This window comes from Scophthalmus maximus, chromosome 15, assembly GCF_022379125.1.
Source record: "Scophthalmus maximus strain ysfricsl-2021 chromosome 15, ASM2237912v1, whole genome shotgun sequence".
NCBI lineage: Eukaryota > Metazoa > Chordata > Actinopteri > Pleuronectiformes > Scophthalmidae > Scophthalmus > Scophthalmus maximus.
The window spans coordinates 9081185-9100000 of NC_061529.1; the positions used below are offsets into that span (position 1 = coordinate 9081185).

General features: G+C 43.9%; 1 protein-coding gene across 9 annotated transcripts in view; it reads left to right on the forward strand.

Moving 5' to 3' along the window:
- The window catches only part of qkia (QKI, KH domain containing, RNA binding a), a 74680-nt gene extending 56998 nt beyond the window's left edge, over window positions 1-17682 (forward strand). The window contains exons 5-9 of one of the 9 annotated variants that reach the window (XR_004785501.2): window positions 5881-5968; window positions 7319-7750; window positions 9637-9735; window positions 11022-11113; window positions 12425-17682. Coding sequence is in view for 8 of the 9 variants with exons in the window: in XM_035611548.2 (XP_035467441.1) it covers window positions 5881-5968; window positions 7319-7750; window positions 9637-9770 (654 nt within the window). In the remaining variant the exon portion in view is untranslated. Of the gene's footprint in view, window positions 1-5880; window positions 5969-7318; window positions 7751-9636; window positions 10841-11021 lie in introns of those variants that run through there. The other 8 variants (XM_035611549.2, XM_035611552.2, XM_035611554.2 and 5 more) reach the window with 8 other exon arrangements.
- The last annotated feature ends 1134 nt before the right edge of the window (window positions 17683-18816 follow it).

Sequence of the window (18816 nt, forward strand, 5' to 3'; positions counted from 1 at the left end):
AGGCTTTGCGGGAGTGTTGTGAAAGGTAGGAGACAGTCGGAGAGGAGAGGTGCAGGAGATTGCATTGTTAGTCTTTGGGGAAAAGGAAGATACAGTTGAGGCCTGATTCCCGTGGCAGATACGTTCACAAAATGCCGAGGAGCCTGGCAGAGGAAAGAAAATTGCTTTTGAGACTGCAGCGGTGAATTTAAGAAAGGACATGCAGCACTTACTACCGCACAATCTGTAAAGGTGCTTTTTATGAAAGGGAAAAGGTTCTAGATGGACATGTAGTGTTTCCATGCTTTGTCCCCTGCAGTGTTCATGTGTGTGTCCTCTTTGATTCCAGGTTTTGTCCATGGAAACATGCGAATCAGGTTTGATGCACATGTGTTTTCGTGTCTTACACGCCTCCAGCTTCCAGGTTTACTCAAAACGGCTAAACTTTGTTGTCATTTATTTATTTACTGTGGCGATGTTTTGAAGCTCGCTGCAAGTTCCCATTCCTTCCACCACTCTAGCCGTCCGCTTCTGGAGAGAGTGGAATTGTTGATAAGTCGTCTTGGCAGCGTGGCGAGAGTAATCATTTTCCTCCAGATGTTAGTTTGGGAAGGAACCAAAAGGGAATGGAGAGGGAGATATGGAGGGGGAACGGGAGAGAAACCAGCTGCCGCCACAACCAGGTCCACCCCTCTACATCAAGCCATCTACTCCTCCCTCCCCGAGGCTCCCGATACCACCTCCTCCACTCACACTGAATCTGTTCCCCTCCCTTCCCCTCTTGCTCTCAGTTCTACACATTCTGCCTCTCCCTGTATCCCAGGAGGCAGCCAGGGCAGCCTGTGTTTACGGCTGAAGTAATTGGAGTAGTTTGGAGAGAGTCTGACCCTGGCCCCGCTAAGGCCTAAGTGTGTGTGTGTGTGTGTGTGTGTGCGCGCGCGCGCACACGTGCATACAGCAGTTTGTGATGACTGACAGTGAGGCCAGGGAAAGAAAGCAGGCCTTAGCCAGTGTCAGCACACCAGGGAACAGACAAATTGGTTTTCACTATGCTGTCTGTCTTTTCTTGTCTCATATTCACCAGCTATCCCTTTCTTCCTCCTGAATATCTCTCCATCTCTCCACCGACGCAATCGCTCACGCTTTCTCTTCCACTTGCTCTGCGGCGCCTTTTCTCCTCCCGGTACTCCTTTTGTTTCACCTCCCTTTCTATCTCTCTCACCGCTCATCACTTCATCTCTCCGAGCTGAGCCGTTGGCTGAGCTGAGCTGCGGAGACGGCGACTCTTGCCAGATATGAGAGAGAGAAAAAGGAAGAAGAAGAAAAAGAAGAAAAAAAACGCCCCCTCAGTTGCCGCCATAGACATGAGCAAATTCATCGACCTAATCCAGGCGCCTGTTGTGTTTATCTGGGGGTGAGATGGATAGGAAAGGGCCTGGAATCGGGGGTCAGGGGGGGAGTGAGGGTGCAGCTCCATCAGCACTCTTATACAGACACTCATCTGTTGCTTGTTGTCATCCACATGCACACACAGCATTGTCTGTACCAATTGGCATTAGCTACAGTTTGTATTCATCGACGTATGGACACAAGCTATGAACAGGCGAGAGACACAAGAGTGATGCATGAAAGTGATTTAGCATGCGTCTAGTGACCTCATCGCAGGGTTGTCAGGTAGTCAGTGGGACACGGCTCACCCAACTTAGCTCATCGCACTCCCGTCTCCCTCCTCCCCCCTTTCTTTCCTTCCCTCATCCCTCTGTCTTGCTCCTCCCTGATAGCTTTTACCGCTCTGCTGATTTCACAAATAGGCCTCATTGATTGAATCTGATTCTTGTGGATAGAGCAGCCTTATTGAGTGGCTTTTTTCGCTGATGGACAGGAGCTTGTGGCTGTGTGTTTGTTCGTGCGTGGGCGCGTTTGTTGCACGCGTGTATGTTGGGAATGACAACGGAAAACCTCCTTTCCTCATCCGCTTTCTCACTCTGTAATCCAGAAACTATTCCTCTCCTGGGCATTCCTGCAGCCAGATCATTACAGACACTTGCATGCAGCGTGCTCGCACGCACGCACGCACGCACTCACGTACGTTCCTAGTAGTGCCTGCGTCGGAGCAAATGTTTTATGATGGGAGGTACATGCTGACTGAGGGGTCTGTTAATTGTGGCGTCACCTTGAGCAAGGCAACATTAAAGTGTTAACTGCCCTCTGCGGTGTTGTTCATCTAAGATGTGCCTCTGCGGTACGCGATTTAGAGCAAGACTATATAACCTTTGCTGAGTAGTGGCAACAGCGGTCTCCGCAGCAACAAGTGGTAATTACATGACGCCGGAGCATTAAATTCTATGAGGCTCTTAGCTCGAGCAGTTAAGGGGACTGGCAGCAGCGTAGCTCTAGACACTGAACAATGAAAACATCTCAACGCGTATCAGTTGTGGAGTCTAGGAGGTACTCTGATCTCACATCCTCTGTCTGCAGCCATTTTGGATCTGCTATTTCTGTTTGTTGCTCTAACCAGAGTTCTTACGCTGCCAACGCCCCTCAAACATCGAGTGCTTCAGAGAACAAAACGGAGACAAGTCGGGAGACGTTGCTGTAGGGAGTTTGTATTTTCGTGGGGTAAAATGAGCTTGTTTCAGATGTAAATCAGAAATGATCTGTCGGGGTTTGGGGGGGGCTTTAACTAACAAACTGCGTCAGCGAGAAGATGGAGCACCACTCCACTGGGGATACACATATTTCACACAGCAGCGCACACCCCATCCTCGCAACAGCAGCAGCATCTGTGCTCTTCCCCTCTCGCTGCCCTCTATTTTGTGTGTCTCCTCTCAAGCAGGCTCTGTGCCATCTATGCATAGTTGGATGGATGGTGGCACCCTCTTCCCCCCGTGCCCATTTAACCCCGGAACCCTGCCGATCCATCATCAAACAACACGCACACAAACACACACAGGTGGCCCGAACATTCATATCCCAGCATGCGTTTGTCCCGAGCTGTAGCTGGCTGCCAAGTCCCTTGTACTCCCCCTCATATCTACAGTCTTATCTTGTTAGAGACCAGCCCACCTTCAACAGCCCTTTTCATTTTCTCCTGAATTTTATAAGGTCAGTCTTCCCACAAAATATTTAAGTGCCGCCACAAAGACACCGAGGATCCCGTTTGCCCCTTGCTCACGAGGCCTACACACATCTGATTTCACAATCTTTTTAACACAGTCTCCATTTGCAGTCGTTCTTTCCAGTTACGAAATGTACTGTAGAGAATAATCAGACTCAATATTGGAATAAAATGAAAACAATGTATGCTTCAGTCACCTCTTTCCATCGCCTGCTACTTCAATCTTATTTTTATGCTTTTGAAGTTTATGTTTCGGGACCTTGTGAGTGGGGTTGTACTGATCTGAGTAAAACATTTGGTGTGCCTTTGGATTCCAACCATTACCCTACAACGTTATGACGAACCACTGCCACACTACTGACATCAAGAACTTTGTTCTTCATCTTCTATGCTGCTAGCTTATATAAAATAGTTTCCCAGATATTAAAGAGACCCTTTACATAGATACATGTGATGTAATTGGCCAACACACTAGTCACTAACGTCATCTAGTACGGTATCATTCTGTTGGTTTGTGAGTGTAGCGTTCATGTTGTCAGGGCAGAGAGAGTGTAGTTGGTACAATGGTAGAGGAGTCGATTGCTGTTTTCTTCTATACCAATCACGATTTACAATCCTCCACTACCCCTAGTTTTGGAGACAGCAGGCCTGCGTGTTAGGAAAAGCTTTTGACAAGTAAAATCTCTGCAGGATGGATAGTGTTTTGTCTCGCAAAGTCGGCCTGGCCCACTTCCAAAGAGCCACTGACACAGTTTTTGGGTTGAGAGAGACGGCTGTTTTGATTTGTGGGAGTCGTTAGTACATTTCAGCAGGCGTGTGTTTTTGGTTGTAGTTTTTTTTAACTTTCTTATATTGTACAAGGTTGTAGAGGACATGGTCTGGTTTATTTTGTAATATAAATGACTAAAGAGGAGCACAGAAAAGAAGGAAGCAAAGATAAGAATGAAAAGATTGGATTCAGTGTACTGTGTGATGGGCAGCTGGTTCAGGGCTTGTTCATTCATGTGTACAAGTGTTTACAGTGAGGTTGCAGCAGCTAATAAGAAGTGATTTTAACTCCATTGAGGAAGGTCTACTCGCCCACGTTCGCCATTGATAGAGGTCATGTTCAATTAGCAGTGTGGGGTTATCGTTGCCGACGCTGCACGTCAACTGGGCCTCTCGTCACCTTTAAGGCCAATGGTGGGGTGATAAACGAGTGCTTGCTTACTTACGAGGAGCCGAGGTGTGAGTGCAGGTTTTATTTAATTATTCTTATTTAATAATAGCGTAATACACATTATTTTATAGCTTTTTCTAATGTGTTTATTAAGATAATTGAATCATAGGCTTTTGGTATCAGGCCACATTAAAATTGCGGCTTTCTGCAGCTCTGTGAAGAAAGGCAACATTTTTATTAGCAGAGAAATGTGAATTATGTATGTTGCGTCACTAGTTTTTGCATCTCTAGCCTGTCATTGCAAAAAAAAAAAAAAAAAGAGTCATGGAAAAATGTTGGTGTTTCTTTGTATTTTAAGACATTCCCATGAAAAGAAAGAAGAGCTCTGTGGAGGTAGTGGAGAGGAGTGAATATATCCTTGCTTCATTCATTGGCAGCTCTGTGGTGCACTAGTACTAGCATTGGCCACACAGAGCATCACACCTTGGCTTCTCTGAGGTCACTGTCTTATATTTAGTCAAGGGAGACCAGCCTCTGTCACTTTCTCTTGCTTAACCCAGCTCTGTCTCTTCCTCTCTCTGTGACTGTGTTGAAGAGGAGACTCAGGGGAGGGCTTACCTCTGAGCCCTCGCTCTCCTTTCCGCCTTTCTTTCTTTCTCTCTCCTCATCCGTGTCTTTCTTTGCTTATTGTCCTCTGAATGGAGCGTCACACTGTTGTTGAACTGTGAATTAGTCCAGTACACTCAGACTCTTGAGCAGAGATAGAAAAGAGAAACGGACGAGGTTTCGTATCCGCCCTCCTGCTTGGTTCGCCTCACACTGTGTGTGCAGGTGTTGCGTTTACATGCGGATGCAGAAGCCTTTGTGTCTGTGAGCTGAACTAGTGAGCGAGCACACATCAATTGTTCACTTGAGGTGGACGCGATTTTAAGGCTTCATGTGCCTGTGTTTGCACTTAGCACCCTCCAGTTTGGAGAGTAAGTCACTGCTTAAATGATGATGTACAACCTGGAAAATCACAGGGGCTTTTGTGTTGTCATGGTTATTCAGTGTTCGGTAGCTTCAGGGGAAATGGGGTTGGGGTGTGTGAGTGGGAGGAGGGGGGCACTATCTTAATTGCTTTCTGTGAATAATTTCAGTCTCCTAATTTGGCAATAATGACAGTGGCTGCTGCTCTTGTATTTATTTATCCAAACATTAATTGACAGGACTGACATTAGCCAGGGCGGTTATTGCGCATTTGATTGCGCACAGGGGAGCGAGGAAAATTACAGTAATTATTATTCTGATATGGATTATGAATATGCATTCCCACATTTAATGTCTCTGTCAGCATTTTAGTGACGACAAAGCACTCTGCCACGAAAACTCATGGTGATGAGCACTTAAGCTCATCACCATCTCTTGTTTGCCGTCCAACCAGAGCTCGTGGAGAACAGATGACACGTCGCGTCCAAGTGATTTAGCCGTAACCGCAGCTTTTTAACAACGCGGCCGTGTAGTGCGGTGAAACGGTCGTCATGTGGATTGTTCCGGTCGGCCTGTAAAAGGGGCCTCGGCCTGTGTGTAATTGGTGTGTGGTGTGTTATTGTGGATGGATGCTAATGTGTTTTGTTTTTCAAAGGCGGAGGGAGAGGACAATCTGAAGAAGATGCAGCTGATGGAGCTGGCGATCCTCAATGGGACGTACAGAGACAACAACATCAAAACACGTAAGTGAGACGCCATGAATACTTACACACATTTAACCTACTGCAACCATTTTGCACCATACACTAATCTTTTTAACTGCATTGACCATACATACTGAGTTACTTCTGGAAAAATAATAATTTTAGATTTCATATAAACTAATACTGCTACTACAGTTGTGTACATACCACCATATTATCTCTGACTTCTAGCAGACCTCTCTCTCTCTCTCTCTCAAGCTCTCCACACAATTCATGTATACCTACCCAACCATGAGTAGGACAACTTCCATTCCCTTCTTCTCTGTATTTCTCTCCTCCATCCCTCCATCATTCCATCCTTCCCGCTGCAATTCATACGCAATCGCTCCATGTCACTTGCTCTTGGCGAGCTCAGCACATTGCCGTTTTCCACCTGCTCGACTCTGCATGTTAGTCACTACCTCACGCACCTTCAGTGTTTGCTCCTTGATCTCAAAGTGTCATTTCCAAATGCATAATCACATCTGGAAAGTGGATGTCGGAAAGCAGCAGCATTTTTGTCTATAGACAAAACACATCCAGACCTTGTGCAGTTTCTCTGAAGTTTTTTAAGTTGTTAATTGATATTTAACATTTCACTTAGAACTCGAACAGAAAGCCATCAAATTCACGGAATGAAACTCAAGTGATTAATTTCACTGTTTCACTTTCTGCTCAAACAGTAGCCATGATCAACTACCCCACCACCTAACCACAATTACCATATAGCGCTTGATTTAATCGATCTGTCTTTGGCAAAGCTTGTGTGGCTTGTAGCACATGCTCACGCAGAACCACTTGAAATATGATTTTTGTCTGTTCATTTGTAAATAATCCAACCTAGATGGACTGCTGACTGGGTAGAGGACCAACACTTTAAACTTAGTGTAAGAAGGCGACCTTCATATCCTGTAAAAGCCCCTCCTTTGTGTCCTCTACACAGTTGTCTGCTCCATTTCTGTTGGAGTGTTGTGTACCTCGCCTTTGCCATTTCCACTAGATGAATGTGTAGCTGCCACGGTGATTAGTTTGCTTAAAAATGCATTGGGATGACAGCAGCATTTTGTGCTTGGTGTAAGGGGTACATTTTAAATTTTTTTTTCTGCTATGTTGACTTTTTCTTCGCAACAGACTGTGGCTTTTGTGGTTCACCACCATGATCATTGCATGGACTAATTTTCCCTTTTGTCCCCCTCTCTCCCTGCCACTTCCTGTTCCCCCCTTCCTTTCCTCCTTTTGTATTTTCACCCTTCACTGTTCATCTGTGATTATGATCAACCACACTACACTTTATCTCTTGTCCTCTTTCTTTCTTTCCACTTCTGTCTTTCGCTCTCTTGCTTATGGCAGCCACCTTTGCGTTCTCTCTTGCAGCGGCGGCTGCGGCCGCTCAGGGCCACCGTCTCATAGCGGCCCCCACGGGTCAGGTGTTGCCTCCCCAGGCACTCCGGCCCCAGACACCAGCCGGGGCCCCCATCATGAACCTCATCCGGCCCTCTCAAATGGCTGCCATGCTGCCCAATGGCACGCCCACCCTGGTGCCTCCCTCACCTGATGGCGGGCTAATCTACACCTCCCCTTACGAGTACCCTTACGCCCTGGCACCCACCTCCCTGCTGGAGTACCCCATCGAGCACAGTGGGGTTCTAGGTAAGAGAGCCTGGGGAAGCATGGGTGCAGCAGGTACAACGCTCAACTTTAGCCAGCCTGGACAGGAGTTGTTTTACCCCGGAGGGGTGCTGGACGCGGCTTCCATGAGCCACAGTCAGGACTTTTTGAAAGGTAAATATGTCGTGTCCACCTGAGGATAAAAACAAACAAACAAACAAACAAACAAACTCACAGGGTGGATGTGCTGATGAAGCTCTTGGTAGTGGGATGACCAGCTACAATATGTGGCTCATATGGACACTATATTGAAACAACAAAGGGACAGAACTGACCTTGTGAGGGCTAGGCTTTTAGAAATTTTTCTCTTGATAATTTAGACTGAGGTTACATCACTTTTTTTAAGTTATGCTCTCGCCAACAGTTATGCTCTCAGGTTGACGTTGCCTCTTTCCTGCGAGGTTTATATAGGAGGACTTTGCTCCGTGTGAAACGAGGCAGGCGGACAGAAACACACTTGCCTGCTCTCTAACCCTTTCATGCACTGGCCTGGAGGCATATCCAGTCTGGCGGCAGATCCCCTTGGATTTCTGCAGCTTTTGAAATCATTTCTCTGTGCTGTTCTCCGCAGGCAGGCCTTGATGCCTGTAGATAGTCCCTCTCTCACCCCCACTGGGGATGTTCATTAAATTCCTACAGTCCTCCCCTTTTTTCTTCTCCTTCCCCTCTCTCCATTGTCTTAGTTTCACTCATCGCAGTGCCAGTAGTTCCTTGCATTCCCCTTAGTTCCTGTGTCAGGATTACAGTTCAGTATCAGGGTCGATATGTTATATTCATTTTTCATCTGTGCTTAAAGCTCTACACGTCTGCTACCAAAGAGACAACTGAACATCTATGGATAAGATAGTCTTAAGACGCCATATGTCATAGAACAAAGAGGCCTTTGTCAGTCACTGTCGAGCTTTAATTCGACAAAGTGCTCCTCTAATGTTTTCCACGGCAACACGGCTCCTGACAGCAGCCGACACGAGTGTGATTTCAGCTGACCTGTGGACTGGAGGTGCCTGTCGGAGTCATGTGTAGAACAGACAGGAGCAGCCGACTGGCTTTTCTCTCTTTAACTTGCAGGGTTACACCAGCTCAGTGCATTTTATTTACTCACACCATCGATCGGTGCCTTCAGCAACACAGGGCCCTATGGAACACACCTCATACACACACACACACACACACACACACTCGTGCACTTGGCTCGACATGCACTACTGTATTCAGCCCCCATTGGCTTCTCTGAGAATAACGAAGGACATCAGAGTAATGTCGGGGGCTGCGTAGTCATCGGCAAAAAAAAAAAAAAGAGAGAGAATTTTTGATTAATTCCTGCGCACATCACATATGTGTAATACTTGAACACACAGCAACACACTTACACAACATGCAGTCTGTTTGTGTCGTGTACACGAGGCGGTGTCGGGCACTGCGGCGGGATGGAATCAGTTGTGACAAATACAGGAGGTAAATGACAGCCCCCTGCGTCAGTGAACAGATTGACCTGGAGAGAAATGGTGAAAGAGAGGAAGAGGAAATGGAAGAGAAAGGGAGAGGCAGGCACTATTCAATTACCGTCAGAGCAGTATTTGATTTCCCCACCCTTCAAAAAATAAAGAGACAAATTTCTCTCAATCCCCCCTCCGGATCCCGCAGGGAGAATTACGTTATTTTTTTTGCGGACAGCCCAGGAGCCCGTAGCCATTCCTTTTACCCGCCCTCTTTTCAAAGAGTCCTCGATATATAACTGAGCACTGTGGAATTTTTCTTACTTAAGTTATGCATTTTTTTTAAAAAATACCACGGAAAAAGGGTGTATCTTTTTTTTCTACTGCATTTTTTCTACAAGTAAGGAAGATGCGTGTGGTGTGTGTGTGTGTAAATGTACTATAATCTGTATTACGTTGCTATTCTGTGTATTGTTGTATTATCCAAGCATTATAATGATAATGGCTAAAATGTGAATGTTATTACTGTAAAAGATATGACTGTTTTTTCCCCCTTCCTCAAAGTGAGTGGTTTCTGTTGCGATCTAGGTGCAATGGCTACTAAAGTGAGACGGCATGACACGCGGGTCCATCCTTACCAAAGGATTGTGACCGCTGACAGAGGTCAGTTTAGTCTATTAGCTACACTCTGCTATTGACTGATGCATTTCAATGATTATTATGCCTTTTATGCCTCGATGCCTTAGTTGGGAATTCGTATATTGTCTGTATTTTATTTTATTTTGTTTTGTTTTCCTTCCCCACCACCACCTTTCCTACCACATACATCCACACACCAGCTAAATGGTTGACTGTGGTCTGCACATTTTGTTTACATTTAGTACTTAACATATAGAGTATATGTAGTATATGTCAGAGCTCAGGCTGAAAGTGATCTTAGCAGCTTTCCCAGCGACGGTTAATGCGGCTGTGGAGCCAGGACAGGTAGTTCTTTGCAGGCAGTGTTGAAGGTGCATAACGACATTCCTCTGATGTGAGATTAGAGCCTAAAATGGGGCAGACTTGTTCCCATACATGATTTATCTCCTTTGTTCAAAAGGAGCAGATGAAAATAGGAAAAGCATTTTCTCTCTACTGTATCTGAGACGTAGCAGGCAGAAAAACGAGTAGCCACGCTGCTACCAGGCACCATTTCACCTTGAGACTTAAATTTATTTTGGATTTTTATTTTTCTACTGAGGACAGACACGCACAGACATGAGCTGACGTATGGCTTGCATCGTCTCCAGTGTATTTGCAATTATATTAAATAAAGCTAAAATACATTTTTTTAAATATTTCCGTTGTACATGAGGTACTGTCATTTTATATTTGAGCATTTTATATCAAATGTATTTATGGTTCTTGTGTATATTTATATCATATAAAAAGTATACTGCTAAATAAAGAGAAAGAATCGGAAAACGGCGATTCATCTATTCATTGCACACTTAACACTAGTCAGTTATCCCTCACATAACACCAGTTATTCTTACCACTAATCACACTGTTCGTAACTTGCACTTCAACTCGAAAGACACTAAAAACACTAGATTCTTGTTTTTTGTTAGTTTGTTTGTCTGTTTGACTTCTCTTTGCTTCTGTTTTTGGGGGTTTTGGGGACAATTTGCGCTTGAATTAAACCGCCAAGCAACATGGTTCCGGGTGGGGGCTTAGTGGTGGGGATCACGACGTGAGCGCGTCGTGGTTTTAGGTTTGATTAGCTGGGTTCATCTCATATTTGGCAGGGGAGTCAGGAGCAAGGGGGAGGGGGGAGGGGGGCAGGGCAACATAAGAGATTGCATTCATTTTATTGTTAAAATGATGTCATTCCAGTCTCTTCTTGCTGACACTAATATCCTTTCTATCTTTTTTTTCTGTTTGTTTTGTTTTTGTTTCTAACCACCTAGCCGCCACCGGCAACTAACACATGACCTTCTGACCTCTGAACTCTTCACCCAATGACGAGCCGCCCCAAGCCTGCCTGCTGATCAGTTAACTGGTAATTGCCTTTTGCTAGCCTCTCGGACGCAAGTGACACACACAGAGAGAGAGAGAGAGAGAGAGAGGCGCCTGCCCGTACAGTTACCCTAACACGTTCTGACAAAAAATATATATATGTAGACACCGACGCAGAGTCTTCACAGAAACACAACCAAACCCAACAAAGTTGTGTAATATTCATTTTTTTCTTCTGTTCATTGAGTTCAATTCCCATTCTTTCTCTTTCTTTTTCATCATGAATCATATACTGGGTGGATGTGTCCGTGGTATTACTCATGAATCTGCACTGAATTATAAAGCAATAAAGACCCCACCCCACCCTGCCCACCCACTCCCCTTTAATTTGGTGACCTCACTTGTTTGAATCAAACTTCAACATCTATTTGACGCGAACCATTTGCTCTCAAAGTAATGACATAATCCCTCTCAAATGTCTATCCACCCTTCCCAAAAAAACCAGACAAAATTCTGAAGAGGCCCCTACCTGCTCCCTCCCACCCTGTTCCACCGCCCATCTGTTGGGAAAGAAAAAGAAATAGAAGGAAAGAGAACCCACACTCACATTAACTTGTTTAATTTCTGTCATTATTTACATGTACTGCAGTTGTTGAGCTCTGAGATGTAACGATGAGCTGACACATTCTGGGTGTGCCCCTCAAAACAGCTTTTTTTGTCTGTTTTTTAAAAAAAAACGCATGGCTGAAATGATTGCAAAAGGAGCTTTTTATGATTTGTGTTTTTTCTTCTGTCTATTTTTTTATTTCTATTATTTTGCTTTACTTTTGAGTCATTTTCTCCACTTGATTTTGGTTTTCTCTGTTGTTCACATTTGACAATTTAGTTTTGCTTGAATCAACCAGCCACTATAAGGCAGGTGGTTAATCTCTGGAAGTTTAGATGCAATCTGATGTTTGAAGCAGGCTGCAAAAACTGAGAAATGATGAAGGGCAAGATGGGAAGGTCAAAATTGGGCTGATGGGTGTGTGTGTGTGTGTGTGTGTGCGTGTGTGCGTGTGTGTGATTTTGTTTTTGTTTGTTTTTTAATTAAAACTACAATGAAAGTAGGGTGTGCTGAGGCTCCGGGGACATTGGCGCAGTGTTGCTTCGCCCCCAACCACACTACATTCATTTTACAGTGCCTGATGTATTTAGAAGAATATCTCAATGATTTAGCTGAGCTGTGATCAAAAAGACAAAAAAAAAAAAGTATTAAGTGTGCATATTTAGCCAAAGGGTTTTCCAATGAATTATATATCTGCAATTATGCATCTGTCCGACAGGGCTCTTTTTTTTTTTTTTGTGATTCTAGGGTGTGGATTTGTGGTGCCTGCCTTCAGCTGGAACAGACGGATGGTCAGTTAGAGGGTTTTTGACCCATTAATGTTCCATTTTTTCTGAGTAGGTTGAACGCAATATCGTCAAGTAACACTAAAGCAACATGCTACTCCATTACAGTACATTGCTAGGGGGAAGGGCACATACAGTTAAGTACATGGAAGCTTTTGTCAGGACACTCAGATTCTATATTGAGTTGGTTCATCAGCCACGCTGCCAAATTGGTGTTTTGGCCAATTTTTTGTCAAGTGATTTATTTTTTTTATCATTATTTTTTGGTTCTCAGTCTAACATTCAACCAGTTTGGACATTAGGTGGGTATAATCTGAGCCTTCGCGCAATTTCAAATTCTATTTTGAGTTTGAATTATTTTAGTGATGGAGCATTCTTCTTTTTTTTTCAACACATGCCAAACCATCCAAAAGTGCATCCACAATGTGTCACACCTCCCTGAGATCGTAGTCTAGATCCTGAGCCCCACAAATTTTTTCTTTTTGTTATTGTTTAACTCTCTCAAGAAAAAATAGGATGTGAAAGCCATGCCTGCCTGTTCAAATTGCTTTATACATACGTCTTATATATATATATAAATATATATATATAAATATATAAAAATGTAGATATCTGTCATTGCATATACAAATACAGAAGAGAACAAAAAATAGATCATTTTACAGGGTGCTGGAGACGAGAAAAAAATTGAAAAATCTATTTTTGCCAATTTTAGCTTTTGATACTTTACTTGCATTTACAAAATCTGAAAAAATTGAATAAAAAAAAAGAGAAAGGTTTAAAACAGTATATAGGGAAAACAGAAATACCGAGTGGGTGTGTGGGAAAGGAGCTGTTACCGTGGATATGATTGGAAACGAAGACGAAGACCCAAACAGTCAGAACCTTCGCAGAGTTAGCTGATCAGAGAGCGAGAGACGAAACGTCCAGAGAGTTTAAAACAAGGATCAAATCAAAGTGCCTTATCAACAGTGGTTTCTGTTTTCTGAGTGTTCCAGTTGTGTTCAATAATATCCAGCTCCCACCGAGTGGCGCAGAGAGGAATGGCTCGTGTTCCACGCTCTGAACCCTCGAGCAGGGTAGCTCCCACCGCGTCGTGGTGTTACCCAAGTTACTCTATGCAAAAAGAATAGCAGTCATTTTGACCAGCTAAAATATGTGCCATGGTTTTGTCTTCCTGAAATTACTTTATTTTCTTTTTTCCTTTACTCGACGGCCCTTTACTCTGCTGTTTGAGCAGCTTTTCTTCGCTTTGATTTTAATGATTTAGAAGTACTTTGTTAAAATCTTTTCTTTTTGATTTTTGGTGACTGTGACTACCTTCCTAGAACAAATCTAACTGCCAATAAGCGATGCGGTAGTCTGCCAGAACATGTTTTGACCGTGAGCTGACAAAAAAACACATTCAAGACAAGGGATATGAAAGTTGGGGGGGGGGGGTCGTTTGTTTCAACAGCTTCAAACTGAACAAATCCAGTCCGTGTCAATGTTTTGATGTCAATATAACAACATTAAAAAATCTATCAGTACAATCATAAGATTTATAATGGACAAATAAAAAGCTGGTTAGTGAAAACAGTTTCCAGTTATTGAAGCAACCGACAGGTTATCACCGGAAGGTCAAATGAACTCATATTAAAATGAGAGAATTGATAGATCCCAACATTATCCGTGGCAGTTTTTTTGTTTTTTCTACTCATAGCTCTTTCATCATGCTGTTACACCGGAAAGGTCAATGAAAATTCTCTTTTCTTTTTTCAGTGTTATTATTATTTTAAATTGAAATGCAATATTAAAAAAAAAAAAAGCGGAGCAAGAGATGGCTATTCAGCATTTGACAGTATTAAGAATTTTCCCTCTGCAATGTTACAACATGCTGTGTCATTGTGAAAGGCTGGACAAGTCCATCAGGTGAAAGGTGAACTCTATACCGACCGTATTCTCTCTGGCCTGCCTACTACATGTATGATAATGTAATTAACAGCCATTGTTACAGGTTTATAATGTATTTTTCTAATCTCATTTTATATGTATATTAATCATGTTTTCTGAGTGCTTCTTTTTTTTTATGAAACCCACTGCTACCCCCCCTCCTCTTCCTCCCCCCTTTTCTCTTTTACATCTTGGAAACTGTCTCTCGTGGGGCGTGTTGCCTTTTTTTCCTTGTTATATTTTGTTTTTTTTGTTTTCTTGCCGATTCCCAGCTTGTTTAACTCATTAGCTACTTTATTAGTTTCCTTGTCATAAGTATTTTTACATGCTTGCATTTAGTTTTCATGGTGTATGCTGTTATTTTTTTCTTATTAACCTCTTGGCATTTATTTTAATAAAACATTCTTAGTAAGAATTTTACTAACTTGCTGATATTTTGTCTTGTGTTTTTAACCAGTTTCATGAATGTATTACCTTGGTCTGGTTCACGGACTAACACAATTAAAACTGGTGTCTGGCCACCACTCACACTGACTGACGACACGCACACCACATGGACACACGCACACACACACACACACACACACACACACACACACACACACACACACACACACACACACACACAACACAACACAACCTAACTGGAAACTGCACGAGTTGATAAGCGCCCCTCACTCCCGCTCACGCACTCTCACCTCTGCGCTGGAGAAACCTGCTGACACCCTTCATACTTGCCCTCCCCGCTCCGTTTCAACACCGCTGCTGTGTCTCGTCGTCTCTGTCGGAGACAACTCTCCTGTTGGTTGTCCTGTCCCTCTGTGTCACTGACCTCGCCCGGCGGCAGGAAGACGCGTGGCAGTGTCGGGGCGAATGGGGGCGGGAGGGGAGGGTAGGGGGTCGCTGGTTAACTTCTGGGGCCTCGGCTCTGCCCCCTCTTGAACAGAGCCATTTAAAAAGTGGATGATCTGTCTGTTCACACGAGTCAAAACAAAACCCTGTAATCCCCCCCGAAGATAAAACTCCCTGACGTTCACACAGACATCCTCTTTTTTTGTTGTTGTTGTTGCAGCGCATCAGTCAGTGCAGGGGGCTAGTTAGAATCTGTGCACAAAAAGAAAGGAAAGAAAAAATGACTGCATGTGAATCATCTCAAAAGGATTAATTTTTACTGTGAATATGCAGAGCAGAACATCTCATCAGCGCCCATTATGGACGGCGTGAGTTATTTACGACGGTTCTAGACGGCAGTAAGTGTGTATCATCTGACGCCGTCCCCTGCTGGTTTGTTAGTGTTTTTGTGCGCCTCCGTGGCTTGTGGTGCTGGATAGCAGCATTACAGTTATCACCAGCTGTGGCCTGTTTGGTGAACACGCGGCTTATTGATGCTGCAGCTAATACGGGGCCGTCCGGGAGCCTCCGTAATGCTTCGACACACACCAGGAGCACCGGCGTGCCAATATGAAGTACTTTGGGATCAAAACAGCCTTACTATTCTTTCCTGTGCAAAACGCTGATATGGCTCTCAGCTAGCTAGTATTTATTGTCTAGTTTGTTTTCAGTCTGAAACACTGGCAGTGCACTCGTTCGTCCCTGGGTTCATTCAGCTCTTCTCTCTGTTCGGCTTTCTCCCTCCTCCTCTTCCTCCTCCTCCTCCTCCTCCTCACTAATTCAAGGTATTGACACTGACACACGCAGAAGATTAACTTCATTAATCCTGATTATTACTTTAACCCACTGAGTGATGCCTTCCGGATTTTTTTTATTTTTATTCCTTCATCCTCCCTTTTTAAATCTGCACAACGACAACAACAAAACAAAAAAACAACCAACGTGGCCTTAAGTGTGGCGACTGTCTTCGCGTCTCAGCGAGCAAAAAAAGGGTCTAACGTCAGAGTTAACGTTTGTCTGAGATTAACAGTTTGTGTCTTCGATCTGAAGACGGGTGTTTTTCACCTGTGACACCTGCTCGTTGCACCAGCACGTAGAGACAGAGATTACTGGATCACTGGCAGCCAGCCCCCTCCTCTCTTTACATTTGGCCTCGTCAGTTGCTGTTTCAATGTGTTTACTGACGTCAGTTTGGCCCTTAATGTTTTTGATTGACTCCTCTGTGCCTTTAATGAGCAAACCTGAGCTAAGATCCGTCCATCAGCAGGCGTTAGATTTCTTCCGTCACCAGCCTTTGCCTTTTATATGTCCCGGACGTTTTCATTGGCTCGCCCTTGAAAAACAAGCTGATAAAAAAAGGAAATGATGGGCAAGGGTATTTTCCTCCCAGAGCACAAGGTGTTGAAAACACTGCCTAAATATTGCATCTGTGAGGTAAAAGAAGAAAAAAAATAAGTGCCTTTTTTCCTGAGATTGGAAGATAATATATTTTTGTACCTTATCATTCAGTGCCAATGTTCTGTCGTCGTCGTCCCCCCCCCCCCCCCCCCCCCCCCCCCCCCCCCCCCGTTGAGCACAAACAAGAAAACTAAATGCCCACGGCTTCTTTCCCCCCAAAGCACAATGTACAGAAACTTCATAACATAAATAGGGAAAGGATGACCAAAGTGAGGAATGTGGTCATCAGCGTTTCCCTCCATTAAAACTTTGGCTTAATGGCTCCTGTTTTTTTTTTGTTTTTTTGGATTTGATCACCCGAGAACTTTTTGTTCTTGTTCTTCTGATCGGACCACAGAACGCAGGAAAGGGCTGCGGCGTCTCAGTGCATCGCCGACTCTGTCGCAGGGCATTCAGTGTACTTATCTACTAACTTCCCTCGCCACCTTGTCAATCTTTTATTTTCCTTCTGTTCTGTTTAACAAACATTCCTCCAATGAGTTAAACGGCAGGTTGACCGATCAGTATTGGTCTCAGCGATGTAGCACTCAGGTGGTGAAAGGGCAAATGCTACCAAATTACAGAATGAGAAGAAAATTAGCCCCACTGGATTTATTTTTCTCCATATATTTTTGACTGTGATGAATATGCATTAGAAAATATAAGACATTTTTTTGTTGATAAAATTATACTAGTATGATATATACTGTAAGTTCCTCATCTATATAGTGGTGCACTAAAATCTGTGAGAGTTGTAAGTTTTTATGTGAAGTAGCCTTTATTTTGTTTTGTGTTTCCTTGTTTTTTTTTATAGAGGGTTAGACTGAGAGAAGAAAAAAATGAATAGGGTGTAAAACATGTAATGCCAGTTTTTGTTGCTCACACCAAAAAAAAAAAACAAGAAAAGAAAAAGGAAAACAAATGTCATGTGTGCAATAAAGAACCATATTTACAAGCTTCCCTCTGACTGCTCTACCTGGACTGGTCCTTTTGCTTCTCGGCTCTGCTTCTTTATCGGTGACGTCCTTTCTGTGGATTTGCCGCGACTCTCGTCCGTTTGGAGGTAGGTGCGCTGCGTTGGCAGAAAAATAGAATGTGAAAGTTCAACACCGGCAAAAATAGCTGTGGCCCGAGCCCTCTCTTTCGGATTTCAGTGTGCTGTCGGTGACATGATGGAAATGTTGACCTTCAGCGACCTCTACAAGTTAAAGCTTTCTCCCCCGCTGATGGTATTTAGAGGTCAAATGCACGTCTGGCTGAAATCCTTTACTTTTTTTTTGACATTTACTTGTGTGGGCCAGTTCATAAACCCTCAGTGGTTCCTTCCAGTCTAGTCCAGTCACTCAGACGACACGACGGCCGGTGGCATTAGGTTAGAAAAGTTCGACACCTCCGCAGTAAACTGAACCGACGCGATTCCAGAGGCGGATTGGTTCAGAATGAAGGGGATGACGATGGACAGTGACGCGCCGGCGTGTTCATCGCCGCACATGGTGAACAGAGGTCAACCGCTCGCTGAGGGCTGCACGTCGCTCTGAATGAGCCCGATGCAGTGACTCTGATGTTCTGCCTGGTTGAGCCTGCTGTGGCGTTCAGGGTACTGGAGACGCCAGGCTCTTTTAAACTCCTCACAAAACACACAACATTGTTTTATATCCTTCATATTAAAAAGACATTTTGAACAGAAAGTGTCTTGGGTCTAAGAGAACCCTCAGCTGTAGTCAGTTCTTTTGATTCTGCATATCTGTGATTGATATGTGCAACTCTACCACTCCCAAATAAATGGGTTCCTGGTACTGGAGGTTATTATTTATATCATTGGACTGTGAATGAATGCCAGACAAAATAAATACATGTGTTCATTTATAGCCGGTAGCGCGATGTTGATTGGTCACTTCTGAGTTTTGTCACATTCATTAAGCTCAGTTTGAGGCAAAGGAAAGGATACTTACGTTGCAACCATTTTTTTCACAGTAACAGAAGTGAGGTCTGTGGGACCTCGACCTAATGAAAATAAAGCAATGGTAACAAACAGCCATCCCTCATCTGAAATTGAGTTTAGAATATCCAGTAAATTAAGACGAGCGCGTCTGA